General features: G+C 43.1%; 1 protein-coding gene across 1 annotated transcript; it reads left to right on the top strand.

Moving 5' to 3' along the window:
- The first annotated feature begins 5,434 nt into the window (after positions 1-5,434).
- On the top strand, positions 5,435-24,441 carry atp6v0ca (ATPase H+ transporting V0 subunit ca). Its single transcript, XM_084330865.1, has 3 exons — positions 5,435-5,651; positions 18,331-18,514; positions 22,875-24,441. The coding sequence occupies exons 1-3, from the start codon at positions 5,582-5,584 to the stop codon at positions 23,077-23,079; spliced, it is 459 nt and encodes a 152-aa protein (XP_084186991.1). The 5' UTR covers positions 5,435-5,581; the 3' UTR covers positions 23,080-24,441.
- Positions 24,442-25,627: the final 1,186 nt, after the last annotated feature.

Genomic DNA, 25,627 nt, shown 5'->3' with positions numbered 1-25,627 from the left:
TGGTTGGATAATTCCTTCACGTTAGTTGGATCGCTCCAATTTTTGTTAAACATGAAGGCAATACCTCCTCCACGTTGTTTACCGGACTCTGATGTCCGATCCTTGCGATGGATAAAGAAGTGATCTGCTGGTTGAATTGCGTGGTCTGGAACCTCCGGTGTGAGCCATGTTTCGGTGAAGCAGAGGACGTTGCAGTCCCTAACGTCTCTTTGATATTGAATCCTTGCTCGGATGTCATCCAGTTTATTGTCAATTGATTGTACATTGGCTAGCAATATACTGGGCAGTGGTGTACGGTGGCGTCTGGATCTCAGCCTGTTACGGATCCCAGCCCTCTTTCCTCGTCGTCTGGGTCCTCTTTTCCTGGGGTCTAGGAACAAAGGATCTGGTCCTAATCTCCGGAGAATTTCTTCAGGCCATTGATGCGGTTCGGAAAGCTGGTCCAGTGAGTAATCCAGTTGGTAAGTTTCCCGTAATCCAATGTCTATGAGTGACTGACGGTCATATACATTAAATGCACCAACAGTTGGTACGAACAAAACTCTAAAAACTATAAATATTAACAAAAGTAAACACAGTCTCGACGGAGCGAACAGAAAGGCAGCCGGTCGGAGCAGCGCCATCTCTGTCCTATATTAAGAATTATTATAAAGATATTAAGATGAAATATCCACAGTTTACCACTGTGCACCTTTGCTCTGATGATCTAAGTAAACAGTATAATAACAAGAATAACTGTTTTCTTCTGTCTTGTAGCCCTTCTGGGATATGAAAGGGCAACATGGAACTCCTTCCCCGCTCTATAAGAGGCAAGAGTGTATGTTTGGTAGTGAAAACTACACACTGCACCATATTTTACATCAATCAATCAATCAATCAATCAATCAATCAACGTAGACAAGTGATATATTTATATTTATTTATTAACATGTGCTGGGAAAGTAAGACAATTATGCAATAAGCAGACCACAGCCTGCCCATGCTCTAAAAGTCAGAAGTGTATTGTAATGCATGCTATTATATGCACACTTCTGTGCAGATAAAACTCTGAAATAACATTTAAATCCTTTACCATGTTCAAAAATAGTATAATAGCATATTATGAGGTTATTGATGGATTTGTCAACTCCGTCAGACACAAAATCTGATGGAGTTGACGTCTGACAGAGTTGACAAAAGGGCACACATTTTCCCTCCAAGCCTGTATTGTGCACTACAGCTAGCTAGTTTTTTGTCTTAATAATCTCACTAAAACACTTGAATTCAATCCACTATTGTTTTTTAAAAGTATAATAACGGAGAGACGGTGTTGACATGTTCCAGCTGTGACCATCGGAATATTGACATTGTTTGTCTAAAATATCAAAAAGTGTAAAACTTACCAGACCATGTGTGGTAGTGTTGCATTCACCACATTCAGGGGAAGGAAAAGGGGTCCTCAGGGATAGAGCTGGCCATGCTATTGCCTGATTTAATTAGGTTTATGAAAAGGTCTGACAGAGTTGACATAAACTGAGGACACGACTTTGATAGGTAGATTTCTATGGACAATATTATTTGAGTTTCATGGCATTCATTGTTTTATACATGTATAACCCTTATCTTTGATTTGATATGTATGTTTTCACAAGTGGAGAGGTCTTTCAAGCTTTTTTGGGCTGGTCAATAATGTGACCCCTTGCTGAGGACAAGATAATTAACATGGGAGCTTCTAACCACAGATTATACATTTAAACAAATATCCCCCAAAAAACAAATATATGTGCTAAAACATCAAATCAGTACCTTTAGCTGTAACTTTGTGAGTATGTCAATCATTATGAATTTCTTTATTTTTTATATAAATTAGACTTTTCTATGTAGGACATGTTTTGTCCCAACTCTCAAGAATCAGTGATAGATGTAGCAGTACTGTCTATCTGTATGTCATGTATGTCATATATGTCCTGATGAATTGAAAATGGGGGACCCTGATGTAAACAAGACGAAAGTCTTTCTCTGGTCTGCATCCCCTTAACAATTGTGTGTATTGAGCCGTACTGTATTGTACCCATTCTGCAATCTGTTAATAAAGTTTTCAATCAATCAATCAATCAATCAATGGACCCCTCAGGGTCGTGAAGAGGTCAGGTTGCTGACACCGGCCACACAGCCCAATCATGTACTCCGTTCTTCTTTTGATTTGCATGGAGAAGAAACAAGGTATTAGGACACCTCTTGAATGAGGATCGATTCCCGTGTTAATAGAACACATTCTAAAACATATTTCACATATTACCGGAGGGCATTATGAATTGAAAATGAGGGACCCTGATGTAAACAAGACAAACGTCGGTCTGCATCCCCTTAACAATTGTGTGTATTGAGCCGTACTGTACCCATTCTGCAATCTGTTTTCAATCAATCAGGTGTCAAGGGTCCAACGGAGGAGGAAGATGAGGAACCTGACACATCGGAGGGGCCAGGAAGGTGGAAGGCTGAAGAAGTATCAAGATGCATGTTGGTGTGTTCACTGATATATTGAACATCCTACCTCTTCTGCTTCAAGCCATCCACCATTGAATTATTGTACTGTTTTTATTGATTTATTGTACTGTAAAAGAGAGTACTGTCGACGAGAACTATTTTATTGCATGGCACTATTGCATCATTTTACTCTGTCTATTCTATTTTACTAAATATTTTATTCCACTGCACTATTGCACTATTTTACTCTTTTATTACTGTCTATTTTTTAATTGCCATAGAATCAAACCGTAAACAAAGAGGCCTAGTGAGGTGTTAGATCCTAATATGAAAAACAATGTGATTTAATACTCTATGCCTTACCTTGACCTTGTCTATTTTGCTGCTATCTATTTTATGCTTGTTTTATGTCTGCACTTTATGCATTGCTCTTGATCTGCCAGTTTTGTGGTAATTTTATGCCTGTCTTTCTTTACTGCTGTGAAGCACTTTGAGCAGCAATTCTTGTATGAAAGGTGCTATACAAATAAACATTATTATTATAATGATTCATTATTAATGATTAATATTATATTATTATTGTGCCGATGCCAAAAAAGCAAGATAACATGTTTGAATGACAACATGTCTGAATGACTGAAGCCCTGTTTCCCTCACTCACATAGGGAGCAAATGCTAAGGAATTAATCTGTAATGGACTAACTATTACCAAAAAGGACCCCCACCAATTTCCTATACCGGCAAAACAGATCCACCGATGATGCAATAGCCACAACACTGCACAGAGCCCTCAGCCACCTGGAAAACAATAACACTTATGTGAGGATGCTGTTCATTGGCTATAGAAATTGCCTCCTTCACCACCACTGGTAGCACCCAACCTTGGGTTACGCAGGCTCAATGGCTGCCATACACTGGCACCAGGCACACATCACACTACACACAATGGCTGAATGGCTCAGGAGACAGGGAGTGGTAGGCTATAGGAAGGTAAGCTCATCTTAGTAGTGGGATGGTAAGGTAAGCTTGTCTTAGTAGTGGTATAGGAAGGTACGCTTGTCTTAGTAGTGGGATGGTAAGGTACGTTTGTCCTGGGAGTGGTAAGGAAAGCTCGGGACATACCCTAAAATTAGAAAAAGTCTCCTCAAGGCTTTACTACTGCAACGCACTGCTCATCGGGATCCCTAGCAAGAGCATCCAGAAGCTCCAACACATCCAAAACTGTGCTGCTAGGATCCTGATGAGAGTGTGGAAATATGAACACATCACACCCATACTCCACTCCCTACACTGGCTCCCTGTCTCCTCCAGGGTTGAATACAAGGTCTCCCTCCTCACCCACAGCAACGCCCCCTCCTATCTAAAGGAACTCATCGCTCCCCCGACCTCCACCCGCTCCCTCCGCTCCGGACACTCAAACACACTCCAACCCAAACACAGGACCTTCTGCTCAGCTGCTCCTCGGCTGTGGAATGCCCTCCCCGACCATCTGAGAGCACCACAGTCCGTTGAGGTTTTTAAAAGGGGCCTAAAAACATTTATTTTTAACAAGGCATTTGCCTGAATTATTCTTTTACTTTTATTTATTATTTTTTTTAGATTTTAGGCTGTATGTTTCTTCCATTTTCATTGGTTGTTTTATTCATTTTAATTGTTTTTATTCATTTTACTTTTGACCTTTTAGCACTTTGAGATTTTCACAAATATAAAGTGCGGTACAAATTGAATTTATTATTTATTATTATTATTATTATTATTATTATTATTATTATTATTATTATTATTATTATTATTATTATTATTATTATTATTATTATTATTATTATTATTATTATTATTATTATTATGTGACAAACTTTACAGTGAAGAGTTCTTAAGAAACATTTCCATCTGAAAAAACATAGGCCTCTTGCAGATCATGTGATCAAGTATGTGTGTAACACTAGAATCCTGGTAGTACTCATTGCTACTGTACAACCTGCAGTTATGATGAATTGAAAATGGGGGACCCTGATGTAAACAAGACGAAAGTCTTTCTAGGTCTGCATCCCCTTAACAATTGTGTGTATTGAGCTGTACTGTATTGTACCCATTCTGCAATCTGGTAATACAATTTTCAATCAATCAATCAATCAATTTACATTTACATTTAGTCATTTAGCTGACGCTTTTATCCAAAGCGACTTACAAGTTCTGTACGACAAGACAGCAAGAAGGGTACAACTCTATCAGCTGAGTAACAATGTTTATCAAAGTGTTGCGTGTTACAGTGTAGGTTAGTTTATTAGGACAAGTGCATGACAGTAAGGTTAGTCATGGTTAGATTTTTTTTTTTTTTTTTATTATCATTTCAGATAATGGTTGAAGAAGTGAATCAATCAATCAATCAATCAATCAATCAATCAATCAATCAGTGTGATTTCCCCTGAGGATGGGAGCATGTCATGTAAGGCCAGGTACTCGAGTACTCATGTGCTCAGCAGCGACATCTAGCGGATCGCAGGAGAATGACATAGATGCTAGACGAGTGCCTACTGCAGACGTGACTGTAGAGACCAACCAGTCAAGTTCACACGTCACGTTTTTATTGTATTTGAAAAATGTGCCGACATTTCCTCATATTACAGTAACAGACACACAAGTAGTTAAAACAAATAAAAAATTAAAAAAAAACATTGAAACTGTATGCAGTGGACTTGCAGCAGAATATACCACAACACAGGCACATCGTTCGAGGCCAATTTACATTTACACTTTAATTGGTGTCCATTTCTTTGCTAATCGCCATAATAATTCCCCCGATATCCACCGTTGACTCTGCGAGGTATCGCACACACAATGTTTCAGATAGGAAAAACAAAACGCGTATAGCCTTAATAACGGACACCCCCGTGTCAACAAAATGGACCCGTCCGTGATATTTGATCACGTGACTTTTTCCGTGTCGCCATTTTGCTCCTCCGCCACACAGGTGCAGCTCCTGTGAACCAGCTGCTCTCCTCTCCTCCTCCTCCCGGTGTTTTAACCTGTTTAACCTGCCGAGAGCCGACAGCGGGATCCACAGAAAAGATATCTATATTTTGTATCGCTGTACTATCTTGAAAAGCGTGCGAGAATGAGCGAAAGCCCAGAATATTCCCCATTCTTCGCCGTGATGGGAGCCACTGCGGCCATGGTCTTCAGTGGTAATTATTAAGAATATAATATAATAAACTCATCACTCATGTATGTATGTATGCCTTGACACTCGAGACTAGTTGCCTTGGTTTAGACTGGTTTAGTGCTGATAATCCAGCGGGTAGAAGAACTAGAGGCACCAGAGAGGTTTCCAGAATGATGACGTCTTTCTTTGACTAGTCAACTGTCGTGTCGAGCAGCGCGTGAGCTTTAGGTGAGATTATGATGACGTCACGTCACGTCTCGCACACCTGCCGCTGAGGAGACGCGGTCACGTGACGCGGGGGGGGGGGGGGGGGTGGACCACTGCACTTCCGCGTTACATGGAGCTCGTGGGGGGATACAATTAATGAATGTTGATTAGAGTCTAGAGTAGACGTAAGTGGTTGTATCTGTGGGGGGTGCTCCAGCCATTGATTGATTGATTGAACATTTTATTAACAGATTGCAGAATGGGGTCAATACAGTACAGCTCAATACATATTTGTTAAGGGGATGCAGACCAGAGAAAGACTTTCGTCTTGTTTACATCAGGGTCCCCCATTTTCAATTCATCATAACATGTATGACATACCTGACATACAGATAGACAGTACTGCTACATCTATACATTTTTTTATACAAGAAGAGTCTAAAAAAGACAGTATATACATTTGACGAAGAAACTACATTGGAGGAGGTTGGTAGGTAGGAACCATTTACGCCAAGGCTCTAATCAACATTCATTCAAGGCTCTAATCAACATTCATTCAAGGCTCTAATCAACATTCATTCATTTTATCGCCCCACGCTCACCCCCCTTCCCCCGCTTTCTCCCATGAGCTCAAAGTACCCAAAGTGTTGCGGTGGTCTATTCTGATTTCTACCAATATGACGCTGCTTTTGACATAACGCTTGCAAGTAGTAACCGCCAGGTTATATTATTTTAAACATGGGTAGTTGACCCGCACACTATCTTAACGTACATAGAATATTAATGATCACAGCGTTTCGGTCAAACGACCACTCTGGTACCTGGAATGTTGTTAATGTGACTATTGTTCCTCTCCAACGTGCAAGACAATTCTGTTTTTTACAAAATGGTCACCATGTCTCTTGCTAACTCCTACATGTTGCAACCAATAGTAAAAGATTCACCAAATTCTTGCATTGACTATAGTGTGGTCGTGACCCATATGTAAGAGACATTCACTAAGGTGGGCTTGTGCCTTTAACCCTTTCACTGCCGCACAACAGCAGGTTAACCCTTTCACTGCCACACTACAGAAGGTTAACCCTTTACTATCACACTACCGACGGTAACCGTCGGTATTGTGATAGTAAAGGGTTAACCTTCTGTAGTGTGGCAGTGAAAGGGTTAAGAGCGGGGGTTTACTGTTATACCACTTCCGGGTTGAGGGTTTGTTATTGTAAATGCTATGTGTAGAGATAAGTAAAATACCTCGACTCGAACTACGTCTCTGGCTCGCTATTTTCTTATCGCCACAATAGTGTTTTCACGGCGCATCATTAAAACGGAGGTCGCCCATTTGGGCGGTATACTGAACATATCCAACGCAGGCGAACTAGCAACTGTTCCTGGTCATTGTTGCTCAAAATGGTCAATTATTGCAGTGTTTTTGGCTGTACTAATCGGTCGGACCGGGAAAAGCATTTAGAGTACTTCAGATTGCCAAAAGCTATTACAAATCGGGGAGAAGAGTGCAAAAAAGGAAGCGAACACCCCCTCTCCTCTCCTCTCCCGTCTGAACGAACTACCAAAGTAACGATCAGCATTTTGATCCAAACATTTGTACTAGTAGACTATTAGAAAATAAATTCAAATGTAAAGGTTAGTCGATCTAGTAACGTTATTGAATCGCCTACCTTGGCTTTCACTATACACATGCAGGGCTGTACGCTAAGCTTTTTCACTAGGGGCACACTTTCCCCTAAATGAGAAATTTAGGGGCATAGAATATTTTTTAGGGGCACATTTTTTAATAACAATTTTACCATTATAGTGCAAAAAAATATGTTCCTGCCTCATTACTGTGGTCCTTTTATTTAACATTTAAGTGCGTTTGTTTTCAGGTTTGTATCTTTTATAATGAACCAACTGAGAGTGTGTAAATCACTAATAGAACAAAAACAACAAACTGTGTGTGCGCGTGCGCTTGTGTAGTGCTCCTTGAATGAGATCACCACAACACACACACCATTGCATTAATCAGGAGGACAGGAAACTCTGCATACCTTTGTTTCACAATGAAAAGTGCTTTATAAATCAAATGAATTATTATTATTGTAAATAACCCCATGAAAGGTTTATTATTTTTATGGGTAATTACCTGCTTCATATTTGTGATGTTACTGGTTTCAGGGTGTGCCTAAAGTGATCAATGTGTTGTAGAGCTGCCGCGGTATTGATTATTTCCTTATCGCACAAATTTGCAAAATATTTCCTACCGCCGCGGTTTTTACCGCATGCACACAAAAAATTAAAAAAAAAAGTTTGAATGCATTTTTTTTTTAGTAGTAGTCTACTCTTTATAGCATATAGCCTGCCTCTAGTCTAAATGTCTATCTTTAGAGGATGACTTTGCAGCATGAATATTGTTTGGGATTCGGCAAGCACGCATTAGTTATTGAAAGTGAAACACGGATGCGCAGTTCACTCGGTGTCGCGGGCACCCCCCCCGACCCTTTCTTATTATTATTACTATAAAGTTACTACTTTATAATAAAGGCATTCGTTTTGTGGCATTGACATTATATAGTTATGCGTTCAATAACATCAGCGTATTTACCGGACCATAGCAAGCAATACTCTATTCATATCTCAGTTCCTTTCTTTGCTCAGAGCGTGCCGAGTTGTCCCATTCTGCGGTCTGTTAATAAAGTTTTCAATCAGACAAGTGTATAGAACGAAGGGCTTTTATTATAACATTCGTTGCAGACAGTAAAATCATTATGTCTCGTTTAGTACTCCTGAAGAGCGATGATAGTCCACTCCGGCGGAGAGTTAAAGCTAACGTTATTAGCTGTTGTGATGAACTGACATTCAGGACGTAAAAACGTGTGCCGCGTCTCTCTTCTGACCAATCAGTGGTCTGCAATGTTTCACGTGACTTTTCTGGTACCCAATAGGGTCGCTTGGAACCTCGATAGACGAGTAGGGTATATCTGCAGAGCCGCAAGCCCAACGAGAGGAGGGTAAATTATTATTATTATTATAAAAAACAGCTGTGACGCGGTATTCAGCCTACTCTGCGGTGGCTGTGATGTAACAGCGATACCGCGGTAATGCGGTAATCGCGGCAGCTCTAATGTGTTGGGCCATTTATAGAGATCTATGGCAATTAATGTTTTATGTATATCCGGGACTTTTTTTTTTATAAGAATTGAGAGGCCTACTACGGTATTTGTTATGTCAAAATGCTCGCTATCTCCACTGTCTGTGTGTACAGTATACTCTGCTTTGGTCAAATCACATTCAGAATGCCCTCAGCAGGGTATCAGGGAATCAATGTTATAAGACATTGATATCAGGAGCTATCTGTAGCTACTGCTAGCCGGCTAGATAACGTTAAGACAACGCCTCAGTGAACTATTTAGTTTAATGGGACATTTCGTTTTGAACAGTGAGCTAACGTGAGCTAACGAGCTAACAGAGGTATCATGCACTACTACTAGACTATTGCTGGAGCATTTGTTGATATCAGGAGCTATCGGTAGCTAGCCGGTTAGATACCGTTAGACAATGCCTCATGTATTAAACTAAAAGTGAATAGTTGACTGGGTCATTTTCTTTATTTTTATTTATTTTTTTGATCTTTTTCCCCCTCCATTTTCCTCCGATTTTCTCCCATCCCAATGTTAGTCGTATGCCAATTCCCAATCCCCTTCCTGGTCGCTGCGCACTTACCCCCCACAGTCAGAGGTATCACGTGCTTCCTCCGACACACGTCCAGCCAATCAACCGCTTCTTTTCACCTGGCAGCGCGGATCCTCCCTGAGAGGGCGTAGCGTGTGGAAGGATCACACTATCCCACTCAGGTCCTATCCACGCTTAGCAGGCGCCCCGACCGAACTGTAGGAGTCGCTGTTTACAACGACCCGGACCCACCCCGCCAGCTTCTCCCACCCTGAACGGCCAGCCAAGCTGGTGACAACCCCGGAGCTGTGAGCTGGATTCGAACAGGCGAATCCAGCTCACAGCTCCGGGGTTGGAGACGACTGGGTCATTCTGTTTAAACAGTAACGATAGCTAGGTAGCTAACGTTAGCTCACAGAGGTCCCATGCGTTAGCTCACACAGACGTCCCATTCACTAGACTAGCGCAGACTATTGCCGGAGCCTCTGTTGACACAGGTCTGGGAGGGGGAGGAGGAGGAGGAGGGGGAGGAGGAGGAGGAGGGGGAGGGGTAGTGCGCTGCAGCTCTGTGTGCTTGAGAGAGAAGTCGGCAAGTGAGAACTCCGCTGAGAATTGGATCATGTTTTTCGATCGGTTTTCACGATCTGCGAAAATAAAGCATTATCGGAATTCACCGATCTCATATTTATACTGAATATCGGCCGATACCGATCGCTGGCCGATCGATTGGGGCATCCCTACTTAAAAGTAGGGGTGGGAATCACCAGTTTCATCACGATACGATACAATATCGATTCTTTGGACAATGATACGATATTTTCCGATATCACAGTCTGCCACGATACGATACGATTCAGGTGCCTGCGATCGATATGAGACGATATATGCCCATTTAACACAATCAGTAACATTTAAATCAACAACAAAAAAAGGCAATGGAAATATCATGACATTTTTATTGTTGATCTCTTCCAGACATTTAAATGAAAAATAATCTATTGTTTTTAATACAAATAGACCTCCTGTTCACTGTTTTTGGTTCGTTTTTCTTTTTTTCCGATATTAATATCCTATCACAGGGCTGTACGCTAAGCTTTTTCACTAGGGGCACACTTGCCCCTAAATGAGAAATTTAGGGGCAAAAAATATTTTTTGGGGGCACATTTTTAAATAACAATTTTACCATTATTTATATCGATTGTTTTTGATTTTAAAAAAAAAGATTTTTTTTTTTTATATAATATTTTTTTAATAAAATATATATATTATATAATTATACTTGTAGTTGTATTATCTGCGAGACATCGCCACCACGCAACAAGTCTAAATGTTCGCTATATGCAACCAGCTCCACTGTCTGTGTGTACTCAAGTAGCCTCCAGCTACGGCCAGGATTCCCCGGAGCTGCAGCTGGACCCTATACTGTAGCCTCCAGCTACGGCCAGGATTGTCCGGCGCTGCAGCTGGACCCTATTGACTATATTCAGCGTGCCCTCAGCTCGAATACGCATCGACTCAGTGTTATAAGACATTGATATCAGGAGCTATCTGAACTATTTAGTTTAATGGAACGTTTCGTTTTGAACAGTAAGCTAACGCGAGCTATCATGCACTACTAGACTTACTGGAGCATTTGTTGATAGCTATCAGTAGCTAGCCGGCTCACCGAGGTCCCAGTGTCCCACTAGACTAGTGTTTACAACAGCCACGGGTGCGGGAGGGTGGAGGAGCAGCAGACGCCGCAGCTCTCTCCGTGTGTCTGAGTTCAGTTCAGTTCGGCTCACTATAGGAGGTCGAACGCGTCGAAAATATGAAGCAATACTAACTTTACTTTTCTTCATAGCTAAATCAGACAGTCAGCCAGTCTATCAGAGTGAGTGCTCAGTCGATTGTTCCCGCTGATCATGCCTGCTGAGTGCTCACTGCTCAGCTCGCGTGAGTGGTGTCATCACACGCCTTGGATAATTTAGGAGTGAAATGCGAATGCAAGGCTTTAAAGCACTACTCGCAAGCCCGCCCCCAGATAATATTTACCAATCGCAACGGCCAATTAAAGGGGCAATTCGCGACGATATCATCGCAGTGTACAGCCCTGTATCACAGCGCTGTTTTTGGCTGGAAAAGGCATATTGGGAGTCAGAAGGTGCAGTACCGGCCAGATCCTGTTAGTGGGGCTATCTTGAGAATGCAGTAACCCCCCCTCCTTCCCAGTCCCTAGTGGACCTCTGCTGCTCTCTCTATCAGCTTAGCTTAGTTAGCTCACGCTAACGCAACGTTAATTTCGGTATTTAACGCGACGTGGGCATAAAGGAATGGCGAGGATGGAAAGCATGTTAGATGCATTTGACCCCTTGTGGGGAAAAAAAGCAACAGGCACTTATTTCGGGCAAAATAGGCGGACTCTGAAGCAATGTTGTCTAACGTCTACACACGCTGAGCTGCGCTGAGCTACTGTTGTTGTTGCAGCCAGCCGGGCGGATATGCTCACAAGGGGATTTTCAAGTATCGCAATATGAATCGATCTTTTTACGTTGCATCGATCCTATTTGATAATTGATAATAGATCGATATATTGATCTGGATCGATGTATTGTCTCACCCCTACCAAAAAGCATGATATATTAATGCGTTCAGCAGTCTGATGGAGGTAGGCACGAAGCTAACTAAGCCCCTTTTGTTTAATGATGAAGCTCTGTATCGACGGCCTGAGGGCATTAGTTTGTAATGGGTGTGAAGGGTGTGTGTGTTGTCCTCAACTATTTGAGAGGCCTTCTTAACTGTCCCTTTCTTGTGGATACTGCAGAGTGGCTCCTGGCCCTTCCCAATGATCTTGCCGCTGATCTTAACCCTTTCACTGCCACATGACAGAAGGTTATTGGAGCTAATGATGCTAATGATGGAGCATCGCCGTCGGTTATGTGATAGTAAAGGGCTAACCTTCAGTATTGTCACAGTCAAAGGGTTAACAGGCAATGTGTGGCAATGAAAGGGTTAACAAACCTGTCGAGAGGTATTACAAAGTCTGGACAGCAAAAAAAAAAAAAAACGTGAAATGTGATTTCGGCAAACCTGATCCAAACCACATTTGGGGGTTTGTTTGAAATGCAATTCCAATTGGATTTCTACAGATGCGTCTCAATCCAGACACTCGGTCTGTCTATACTGTTGAGGAAAAGTCATGGATCATAATATTGGTACTTGGTATCTGATGGTCTTAACGTCTATACTGTTGAGGAAAAGTGATGGATCATATATTAGTACTTGGTATCTGATGGTCTTAAGTCTATACTGTTGAGGAAAAGTGATGGATCATATATTGGTACTTGGTATCTGATGGTCTTAAGTCTATACTGTTGAGGAAAAGTGATGGATCATATTGGTATCTGATGGTCTTAAGTCTATACTGTTGAGGAAAAGTGATGGATCATATTGGTACTTGGTATCTGATGGTCTTAAATCTATACTGTTGAGGAAAAGTGATGGATCATATTGGTACTTGGTATCTGATGGTCTTAAATCTATACTGTCCAATAAGGTATATGTAATTGATCATATTGGTAGTGTACTTGGTAGTTTAGTGTGAGTTAGTGTTGGCAATGGAAGGGTGTTATGGCTAGAGTTGTTCCGATACCAGTATCGGAAATGCCTCCGATACAGCCTAAAATGCTGGTATCGGCGAGTATGCGTCAAATATATACTTTTTTAAATGTATGCACTGGTATCGGATCAGTACTCGGTATCGGCCGATACCCAAAGCTTAGGTATCGGATCGGGAAGGAAAAAATGGTATTGGAACATCTCTATGGCTGCTTCTTCTCTACAGTATAGAACTCTCTCATCCAACTCTCCTTGTAAATTATTTAATATAGTTTAGCTGCAATGTGTATGTAATGTATCAGGGGTACTGTATCAGGTAAATACTGGCCAATAGCTGTCTAGAATTTCAGTTGGCTGGAAATATAAATCTTGACGGCCATTGTGGCCGGTTTATATATAATAAATAAGTAAATATAAAAAAAATATAATTGGTTTGCACGATACAGCGATAGTAGAAAAGTATCTCGCTACCCAGAATAATAGCCTGATGCTGTATCTTCTATGAGTTGAGTGGATGTGTGAGTGGAGCAGTGTGTGTGAGAGAGGAGCTGCTGAACAGTGAACACACACTAAGGCATAGGGAAAGGTAATGGAAATAATATATGATTATGTAGATGACAGAACATGGACTTTTTTTTATCCACTTTATCTCCTATTTTTCTGTATTTTCCTCCCATCCCAATTTTGTCGTTATGCCAATTCCCCCCTCCCCTTCCTGGTCGTTGCGCGCATGTGCCCCCCACTGGTCGGCCTAGGGAGCCCTGAAGTCTATCGCATGCTTCCTCCGATACATAGGAGACAGCCAGCAGCCTCTTTTCAGGCCTAACAAAAATAATGGTTTGGTTCCGGTTGCCGACCGACCCTGCCGATTTAGGTGCGACCTAATTTATTTTATGAGTTCAATTTTTTTCTTTTTTTTAATAAAGTTTCATAAAAATCTTAGTCAAACCTTTAGTATTATGGATATTAAACATGCTGGCAGAGTACATGCATCCATGTTGTCGTGAACATTTTAATTAAATAAATTGAATTCCCTATCCATAGTCGCCGTGGGAAGAGATAAAATAAAAAAATAAAATAAAAAAAATTCCCTACCTACTCATGGCCTTAACTGACAACCAACAGGAACCAAACAATATTATTTTTTATGCCTCACCTGACTCTCACTGGGGAAGTGTAACGCAGGCTCTACAGTGCGCCCATATTGCTCGCATTTGCCCCTAGAAATATGTGTGCACGAACCGGAAAAATCAATTACTCGCACAGTGTGCGAGTGAAGATTACAGCCTCAGTCGTGGAATTTCTTTCTCCGCTGATAAATCGTTAAAAAACTACAAGTCCCACATTGCACTCAAGCCAACGGTCCAATCACAGTAGAGTGACGTGACTGGTTTCAAGGGAAATAAAGGAAATGACCAATCGGAAGCTCTCATTTGCTTGTTTACTTCCTGAAAGTCCGCCATTGCGATATGGTAACATTAAATTAATGTAACTTATTCTAGTCTTACCAATAGCAATAGATTTTAGAACACCTAGATTTATCGATAGCAATAGTAATATAACGTTAATGCAACAAAACGAATGCCTTGCTTTGTTAATCATAACGTTGATGCAGTAGCATATGTCGTTGTGTTGGCTGTAACGGACATGACAATAACAAAATTGCGATAATCGATTCTAACATTTTCAAATCGATGCAGTTGAATTTTTCCCTTAGGATCGATGCATTGCGATGCATTGTTACACCCCTACACCAAAGTCACTGGCCCACTGTGCGTGTGTGTATGCTAACTTGGCTAGCGTTATCAACAGCAGAGGTAGGTGAAAGCGGTGTGACGTAATTGGCAGAATCAGCTGTCAATCAATGGTCTACCTGACACGCAAACTCATAAACAATGTTTCTGTACTGGAGGTGTACAGTATTTCAATAGGCAACCCTGAAAGGATTATTTTTCTAGAAGAGCAACACTAGCCAATACATAGGCATTGTATGTAGGGATGCACCGAAATTTCAGTCACTGAAATTTGTGTAATTTGTGTAACGTTATCCAGCCGGCTAGCTACTGATAGCTCCTGATATCAACAAATGCTCCAGCAATAGTCTAGTGCATAATACCTCCGTTGGCTAGGTAGCTCACATTAGCTCACGTTAGCTCACTAGTCACTACGAAATGTCCCAGTAAACTAAATAGTTCACTGAGGCGTTGTCTTAACGTTATCTAGCAGAAGCTACAGATAGCTCCTGATATCAATGTCTTATAACATGCGTATTCGAGCCCCTGGCTTCCATCGCATGAGGGCATGCTGAATAGGGTCCAGCTGCAGCGCCGGAGAATCCTTGCTGGAGCTGGAGGCTACTCGAGTATACACAGACAGTGGAGCTGTTTGCAGATAGCGAGCATTTTGACTTGTTGCGTGGTGGCGATGTCTCGCAGATAATACAACTACAAGTATGATTATATAATATATATATTTTATAAAAAAAAAATGTAAAAAAAAATTGGCCGGTGAGTCAAAAAGTTTATTTCGTGCCCTGGGCATATGCGAGCAATATGGTCGCACTGTAGAGCCCTGACATGGAGTATGTGGGGCACTCTCTAATCACAACTGGTAGGCTATTCCAGTAGTTACCAGTTACCACCTTTAACAGAGAACATAGTTTTAGCAAAGGTAGTATACCGAAAAGGCACCTTACAGTCCCCTCTACTGATGGCCCTGGTGGTAATGCCAGTGTCTCCTTTTTGTTTAATGTCACTGCCTTTTTTATTAGGCCTAGTTGTTGGCTACAACTTTGCCACAGTAGGCATTAATCACTTAATAGTTCAAATGTCTGTGTCCCATTCCCGTTTGCACACGCAGATACACACACGCACACAGTGGGCCAGTGACTTTGGTGGTATGTGCTATTGCACAGATGTGTGTCCCGTTTGCACATGCACGTACAGTACAAATATACATTTATTTAAAAAAAAATTAAATAAACTCTGTTACTTATATTTTCACTGTGCTCCTAAATATTTTTGTGTGCTCCTAAATTTTTTCATTTAGGAGCACATGTGCTCCGAAAAAGGTTAGCATAGAGCCCTGCGGTCACACTACCTTACCCAGTTCCTTCCCCTCGCTGTGCAGGCGCCCTGACCAACCTGTAGGAGTCGCTGTTTACAACGACCAGAATACCACCCACTGGCTTCCCAGTTCCCACCCGCTGACACTGCCAATTGTGTCAGTATGACGAACCGCCCAAGCCGGAGGCACCGCTGACAGCCGGATTCGATACCAGTGTATCTGCGGTGGTAGACAGACGCTTAGTCCGCTGCGCTACCCTGCCGCCCCCATGGAAAATTCTTTATACAATTTCATTAATTATAATTTAAATTAATATTTTGACACTGTTGAAATGTAAATTATCTAAAATAATAAAATAATTCTGTTAAAGCTGCTGAGCTATACTATAGCTAATGTCAATCAATATCTTCCTTTTGAATGAAATACGTTGAATCAAGAATTGAATCACGATTGTTAGCGGGGTGGGAGAGATGGAGGGGGGGTGTAGGACTCTGCCCCCCCTTCCCTCACTATTGGATGCCAACTGCCCGTACTCGCTGGTATCGCCCCGGCTACCATCAGACGAGAAGCAGCCACACTGGCCCTTTCCCGCAAGGCACAGATCACTGCATCCCACCTCCTTCACAATACCACCACAGAGACACCACGACGTGTGCGCCTAAAGTCACGGTGCCCCTTTTCCATGCAAGCCTACAGGCTACTCCACACAACACCATCTGACACTTCCAAGGCCTCCTGGGTCAGGACAAGATGGAGGGACCAGCGGAGGTCAGCAGAACCATTCAGGCTGCACCTCTACATCAATGACCCTCTGGACGTCCCTGGTCAGGACTTGCCCCGGAAGCAGTGGACAACCCTCAACCGCCTAAGGGCCGGCGTCGGACGCTACGGCGCCTCAATGAAGAGGTGGGGCCTCAAGGACAGTGCCTCATGCGAGTGTGGAGCCCCTGCACAGACTGTGGAACATATAATCACCAGTTGCCCCAAACACCCGCCACCGTATGGAGAACGCGGTCTGATGGAACTGAACGATGAAACGTTGGCCCGGCTTGCCTCAACGGAGCTGCAGGTCTAAAGACACACGCCAGAAGAAGAAGAAGGATGCCTCTGAGCGTTCCCAGGGATAGCTTAGTTAGCGTTAACAGCTAACATTAGTTAAGGTTTTAGCACAACGTGGGCATTCCAGAATGGCGAGGATGCAAAGCATGTTAGACAATTGGACCTGTTGCTCACTGAGTTTACATTACACATAGAAACAGCACAAGTTATCACACAGCTGTCAACCGCACGGCTGAAGACTCGAGCTAGATGTTATAGCTTCTAGAATTGAAGGTCCGCTCTGCTCCGTCCATTATGAAATAGACACGCCCACTACGCAAAGCTATTACTCCCACAGTGTGCTCCTAAATAATTTTTCCAGTTCGCACATATCTATTTTTAGGTGCAAATGCTAGTGAAATAGTCTCACTGTAGAGCCCTGTATATATAATATCATCTTTTTATATATAATCTTATCTCCTGTGCTGCATAATTAAGCACTAACATAGTGTGGAGAGATAACAAATGGACATTAGCTACAGTAATGGCTCAGCAGCTGTAACAATAATAACATTTTTGATTTAAGTTTCAACATGTTCAAAGTATTATTAATAATTAGGGATGCTCGATATTGGCTTTTTTACCGATACTGATATACCGATATTGTCCAACTCTTAATTTCCGATACCGATATCAACCGATATCACATTTTAACATTTAACATAAAAAATAAAAAATTTGAAAACCGATACAGATATTTTCCGATATCACATTTTAATGCCGATATCGGCCGATAATATCTGTAGGCCGATAATATCGGACATCCCTATTAATAATAATACAAAAATATATAATTTCCATGTCCTGTCATCCAATGTTATATTCCATTACTTATCCTGATATTTCGTCCCAATTATAAGTTGCTTTCCTCGGTAGAGCGAAGAGCTTGAGAGGGTCTTATTGTGCACCTCCCTTAGAAGAGAACAACCAAACTCTAAAGACTGTACAAATGAAATAACCCGATATCTCTGCACTCCTTCTCCTCTTCTTCTTCCAGTGTTAGGGGCGGCGTATGGAACGGTACAAATGAAATAACCTGATATCTCTGCACTCCTCTCTTCTTCTTCCAGCATTAGGGGCGGCGTATGGAACGGCGAAGAGCGGCACGGGGATCGCTGCCATGTCGGTGATGAGACCGGAGCTCATCATGAAGTCCATCATCCCCGTGGTCATGGCCGGCATCATCGCCATCTACGGCCTGGTGGTGGCCGTGCTGATCGCCAACAACATCACCGAGAAACTCTCCCTGTACAAGTAAGGCCGTTACACCTGTCTCCCTGTACGAGTACGACCGTTACACCTGTCTCCCTGTACGAGTAAGACCGTTACACCCGTCTCCCTGTACGAGTAAGACCGTTACACCCGTCTCCCTGTACGAGTAAGACCGTTACACCCGTCTCCCTGTACGAGTAAGACCGTTACACCTGTCTCCCTGTACGAGTAAGACCGTTACACCTGTCTCCCTGTACGAGTAAGACCGTTACACCTGTCTCCCTGTACAAGTAAGACTGTTACACCCGTCTCCCTGTACGAGTAAGACCGTTACACCTGTCTCCCTGTACGAGTAAGACCGTTACACCCCTCTCCCTGTACGAGTAAGACCGTTACACCTGTCTCCCTGTACGAGTAAGACCGTTACACCTGTCTCCCTGTACGAGTAAGACCTTTACACCTGTCTCCCTGTACGAGTAAGACCGTTACACCCGTCTCCCTGTACAGTAAGACCGTTACACCTGTCTCCCTGTACGAGTAAGACCGTTACACCCGTCTCCCTGTACGAGTAAGACCGTTACACCCATCTCCCTGTACGAGTAAGACCTTTACACCTGTCTCCCTGTACGAGTAAGACCGTTACACCTGTCCCCCTGTACGAGTAAGACCGTTACACCTGTCCCCCTGTACGAGTAAGACCTTTACACCCGTCTCCCTGTACGAGTAAGACCGTTACACCTGTCTCCCTGTACGAGTAAGACCTTTACACCTGTCTCCCTGTACGAGTAAGACCGTTACACCCTTCTCCCTGTACGAGTAAGACCTTTACACCAGTCTCCCTGTACGAGTAAGACCGTTACACCTGTCTCCCTGTACGAGTAAGACCGTTACACCCGTCTCCCTGTACGAGTAAGACCTTTACACCTGTCTCCCTGTACGAGTAAGACTGTTACACCCGTCTCCCTGTACGAGTAAGACCGTTACACCCGTCTCCCTGTACGAGTAAGACCGTTACACCTGTCCCCCCGTACGAGTAAGACCGTTACACCCGTCTCCCTGTACGAGTAAGACCGTTACACCTGTCCCCCTGTACGAGTAAGACCGTTACACCCGTCTCCCTGTACGAGTAAGACCGTTACACCCGTCTCCCTGTACGAGTAAGACCGTTACACCTGTCTCCCTGTACGAGTAAGATTGCACCTTTACACCTGTCTCCCTGTACGAGTAAGACCGCACCTTTACACCTGTCCATGGGAACTAGGCTTAGGCGATAGGACCAGAGAATTGAGACTGAAATGTATGATGTCATCAGATATAGAGAATTAAGACTAAAACGTACTCTGGTTCATAAATATTTGGACATTGACACAATCTTGAAATGGACCACAATGGACTTGAAATGAAACAATCAAGGTGTGCTTTAAGTGCAGACTTTCATCTTTAATGTGAGGGCATTTACATCCAGATAAGGTGAACAGTGTAGGAACTACAACAGTTTCTACATGTGCCCCCTCTCCCTTTCTAAGGGACCAAAGGTAATTAGACAAACTAACAATCATAAATCAAGTGGTCACTTTTAATACTTGGTTGCAAATCCTTTGAAGTCGATGACGGCCTGAAGTCTGGAACCCATAGACGTCACCAGACACTGGGTTTCGTCCCTGGCCTCTACTAGGGATGGGGACCGAATCCGGTACTTTTAAGGGTACCGACCGAATCACGTCGGTACTACCGGTACAGATTCACGCCGGTGCCACATTTCGGTGCTGTAAGTCCGATGACGTCAACGCTTCGCTCACCGCAAAACGAAACCTATGAAGTGTGCCGCACGTTCACGTCAACGTTCACGCGCACAATACACGCTTACCTAGGATTTGACTTGATTCAACAACAAAGCAGTCGGGGTGATGGCAAGCCGAAAAAGGGTCGCAAGTGTGGTTGCACTTTACAAAGCTAGATGCAGACTATGCTCGCTGCAATATTATATATATATTAACAAATTGTTCTAAATAAATAATAATGATAATAAATGATTAGAAGTTTGGATTTTCTTTTGTACACGTGATCTCAAGAAGGTGCTGAACGAGCCCAGTGGCGGTTTTTCATGTCTGGTCATTTTTAGCACAGTGTTATTCACCGTCAAAGGAAAAAAAATTATTCAATTGATATTCTCCTTTGGTTCATTAATTTACTCAAGCCTAGTAACGGGCACAATATTTCTGACACTGTGAATACATTCCCTGAGATCCATAGATGTCCCTAGATACCAAGAACATGCAAATGGACCTTGTAGATCCAGATCCGGATTTTCAGAAAATAGGGCTCCGGGCTTAACACTTTGGATGCCACTGGTGAACATGGTCAAAACATGGTTGAATGCCAGCACCCACTTCAATGATAGCGTTGTGAACGCATAAACTATGTCTTAAAATTATGGCTATGTGTCTAATCTGGCCGTCGCTTATCAATGACTTGTTTGCAGTCAACATTGTCGAAACGGATTGTTTTTTAATCGGTTCATTTCCGTTTTATACCATTTTGAAAAGCCCTCGTTTTCTTGAAAGTTTAAGGAAAATATAAAGATTCTGTGATAAACGGCCTTTACTGGAATATTCTGGAATACACAAACGTAATTTTTCGGCCTATTTATGATCGTTTTCAAATAAACGCTAGATTATCGATAGTATATGTGTACTTATGCACGCTACACACACACACATATGGCACACGCTGATATCTCTGTGAAAACGGATCCGATTATCCTAAGACTGGTAAAATAGATTGCATACCTCAGATCAGATGTTCTCCAAAAAGATTATTCCAATTCCTGATCGCCATTCCAAATATCAATCGCGTTTATTGATTCAGCGCTGGGTACTGGAAATACTGATTCCACGCTGTTCTGAGGGTCGGCGAAGTCTTGGATCTCTCCGGATGGCTTGCCAGAAAAGTGAAATGAGGAAACTGGATCCCCCCCCCCCATCAGTCTAATCCAATGGGGTGCAGTTACACGGGGAGAGACAATAGGGGGTGGTATTTTCCCAATGGAGCTCAGAGAGGTTGCTGCACTAACGTGAGACTAGATTGATGAAATATGAATTCAAATCGCTAATAAAAAAAGAAAACGACAAACAAATGCTATATGTCGTTGCTGGCATTCAACGGTCGGCATGAACTAACGACATATAGCGTCGCTGGCACTCAAAGTGTTTAAATATCAACAATATCTGGCCATCCTCAAACTCCTCTTACCTCATCTCGTCTTTCCAAAGAGACGGGACAGTAATATACATGTTACACACAACATTCACACGTGTGTAAATGATTTTAGAATGTCCGCTAATAAAGTTAAATATTTATTATCGGAGAGAGAGAGAGAGCGAGAGATGTCTGATGTGTTTGTGGACAATGTGGTGTGGTGACATAAACCCCTGCGTGTCTGCCAGCTAGGATACTGTGCAGAGTCCACCTACCCACCGCAACACAGCCAGCACCCAGTTACTCAACTGCAACCCACACACAGAAACAAAATTGTAAACAGAGTGCAATACCAAGCGGGCCTCCTAGAGGGTGCTGTTTGATGGCCTATTCTCGGTCCTCGCTCCACAATGGTGGAACGAACTTCCCACCACATTTAGGATGGAAGAAACCGACCAATCTTTCGCCATCGACTAAAAACGCACTTCTTCAATCAATATCTGGGGGGGGGGGGGGGGAGTATATATATAATAACCTTCTTACTGTCTTTTACTATCATGCACTCTTCCACTAAATAATCTTCCTTGTCTATATTACTACCTACTATACTAACATGTCTCCACTACTCTGCACTCAACACTGCAGCACCCACGTTTCAACACTGTTTGATGAACATTGTTACTCAGCTGATAGAGTTGTACCCTTCCTGTCGTACAGAACCTGTAAGTCGTTCAGCTAAATGACGTGATGTAATGTAACGCTGGCTTTAACCCTTTCACTGCCACACTACAGAAGGTTAACCCTTTCACTGCCACACTACAGAAGGTTAACCCTTTCACTGCCACACTACAGACGGTTAACCTTTCACTGCCACACTACAGAAGGTTAACCCTTTCACTGCCACACTACAGAAGGTTAACCCTTTCACTGCCACACTACAGAAGGATAACCTTTCACTACCACACTACAGAAGGTTAACCCTTTCACTGCCACACTACAGAAGGATAACCTTTCACTACCACACTACAGAAGGTTAACCTTTCACTACCACACTACAGAAGGTTAACCCTTTCACTGCCACACTACAGAAGGATAACCTTTCACTACCACACTACAGACGGTTAAACCTTTCACTACCACACTACAGAAGGTTAATAAGCGGAGGTCCGGTCAGTGACGAGCGTCTCATTTTGTCCCCCAACAGGAGCTTCCTGCACCTGGGCGCCGGGCTGAGCGTGGGCCTGAGCGGGCTGGCGGCCGGCTTCGCCATCGGCATCGTGGGCGATGCGGGCGTGCGGGGGACGGCCCAGCAGCCGCGCCTCTTCGTGGGCATGATCCTCATCCTCATCTTCGCCGAGGTGCTGGGGCTCTACGGCCTCATCGTCGCCCTCATCCTGTCCACCAAGTAAACAAAAAAGTGTCCGCGTCGAAACAACAAACACCATCTCATTCATTCCAGCGGCAAAGAACAAAGTTTGGAGACTTTCACCAATAGTCAGTCCCCCCCCCCCCCCTGCCCCCGCAGCCTCTGTGGAGCTGACAGGATCAGATGGTTGATACGGTTTGGCGCGTACCTTGTCTCCAGTAGATGTGGTCTGTATTTTCTTACCCGTCAGGTGTGCAGAATGCAGGAAGTGGTGGGGGGGCGGGGGCGTTATCCTTCACTTTAGCCTCGTCTCACTATCTGTACAGTTGTCCAGAGTTACCCCCCCCCCCTGTAGTAGTAGTGACCCATCCGTGCTGTGCGTTTGTGATGTCTCTCTCTCTCTCCCTTCTCTACCTCCTCTCTCCCTTCTCTACCTCCTCACCCCCTCCCCTCTCCCTCCTCACCCCCTTTTCTCTCCCTCTCTCCCTTCTCTACCGCCTCTCCCTCCTCACCCCCTTCTCTCCCTCCTTCCCAACCCTCCTCTACCTCCTCACCCCCTCCTCTCCCTCCTCCCTCTCTCCTCCTCTCCCTCCTCACCCCTCCTCTACCTCCTCACTCCCTCCTCCCTCTCCCTTCTCTACCTCCTCTCCCTCCTCTCTCCCTTCTCTACCTTCTCTCTACCTCCTCACCCCCTCCTCTCCCTCCTCACCCCCTCCTCTCTCCCTCCTCACCCCCTCCTTTCTCCCCTCTCTCCCTCCTCTCTCCCTTCTCCCTCCTCACCCCCTCTCTCCCTTCACCCCCTTCTCTCCCTCCTCACCCCCTCCTCTCTCCCTCCTCACCCCCTCCTCCCTCCCTTCTCTCCCGTCGTATATCGGGTTAGTTTTGGGTCATCAATCCCGGATGTCAGAAACTGAATCATGCACACATTTTTTTTTTTATTCTTTTTTTTTTTCTTTCGGGGACCATACTCATCACAACGGTGAGGAACTGAACTTGTTGATGCGGCTTTGTTTTTGTTGACTATTTATGAAAACAAGATTTTGAATTGTTTATGAAGCTGTTAAAATGGAATAACATGTGAATATCTATTTTGTGTGTGTAGAGTTGAATTGCACTGTGGGTAATTCACAGTAAGTCCTTAGGATTTCTCTGGAATATCAAGTGTGACATCTGATATCCAGATATTGATAAGGGGTATAACTGTGTGTGTGTGTGTGTGTGTGTGTGTGACGTGTGTATGTCCATGACCTGAGTGCATAATGTGTGTGTGAGTCTATCTGTTTAATATGACCTTCTCTAAATACTAGTACCGTTTACCTGTAGTGCTGCTGTCTTGATTTGGTTTTAAGGTGAGCGCTCACAGCCATGCCCGTCTCGATTTACAAATAAATCTACTTCCTCCAGATACTGTTTCTTCAAGAGTCTTTCTTGTTGTGTGTGGGCAGACAGGGGTGGACCTGTTTTTTTTTTCTTTTTTTTGCGCCCCCCTCTGGGAGGCGCTCTAGGCGACCGCCTATATCGCCTGTAGGAAGGTCCGCCCCTGTGGGCAGAGCTTATCTTGTTATGGGATCATGGAGAAACATGTATTTCAACAATTTCACAATGTTTTTTATTTTCATTTTCCAGTTCTTGGGTTATGTTCTTTTTACAAAAGAATTCGGGTACAACAACATATATATATATGTACATATATATATATGTATTATGTATATATACATATACATAATACACTAGCCTCTCCCATTCACTCACAGGGCAATCCTCTCTCCTCCATCCAAGACACAAATGTTACCTACAAGTCATTACCAAGGCTGTCCCCGGCTCCCACCTGGTGGTAATTATGAGAACAAAACGTGTTATCAACTAAATCAGTTTATTTACATTTGACCAGTGGGACAATATTGTCTTTGTCATGAAGAAACCTTGTATCTTCAAGTTGCAGGGTTTCATGTGTGTGTTACTGTAATTGGGTTAAATCAACGTAGCTGGCATTGTTCCCCATGTGTAGAAGATATGTCATGATACTTGGACCAAACCAAACTATTGACGATGCTTATAGGCCATAAGGTGAAGCCTGAAAAGTGTCTGGGGACTACATTCTGAATGCATTTTTCCATAGACGATACCATCATGGACATTGGGTTAAAAGTTATCCGCAAGATATCCTGCCGATTTTTGTCAGGGGCCATAAATGTATGGATGACACATTTTCTTTTATTTTCTTTTGGAAAAACTCTGAAATTGACATTTACACATGTACCTAAACATCTGAGTCAAATATTGGTGCATTAGTATACTTGAATGTACATTTATACCATGATATGCAGTATGTATCAAAAACACTTTACCTTGTGATTCCCAACCTGCAATATTAAAGATGCTGGTACAATTTTCCAAAGATTGAGGTTGTACACAACAGTTCAGTGGATAGTATAATGAGAAAAATAATACTCACACACTTTTGATCAAGATGGTTAATCAATCATTCAATCTTTATTTATAATCGATAATACACTGAGTAATTAATTAAGCATTACATCACACGCAGGAGTGGTTTGTGACCAATAAACCATGCCTAGGGGTGGTTGTTA

This window comes from Notolepis coatsorum (assembly GCF_963971535.1).
Source record: "Notolepis coatsorum genome assembly, chromosome: 15".
NCBI lineage: Eukaryota > Metazoa > Chordata > Actinopteri > Aulopiformes > Paralepididae > Notolepis > Notolepis coatsorum.
The sequence above is the reverse complement of the archived record's forward strand: the minus strand, read 5'-3'. Positions and strand labels throughout refer to the sequence as shown.

Coding starts and splice junctions, on each gene's coding strand:
- atp6v0ca (XM_084330865.1), top strand. CDS start 5,582: ATGAGCGAAAGCCCAGAATATTCCCCATTCTTCGCCGTGATGGGAGCC. Junction 5,652..18,330: donor TGCGGCCATGGTCTTCAGTG/GTAATTATTAAG, acceptor TTCTTCTTCCAG/CATTAGGGGCGGCGTATGGA. Junction 18,515..22,874: donor GAGAAACTCTCCCTGTACAA/GTAAGGCCGTTA, acceptor GTCCCCCAACAG/GAGCTTCCTGCACCTGGGCG.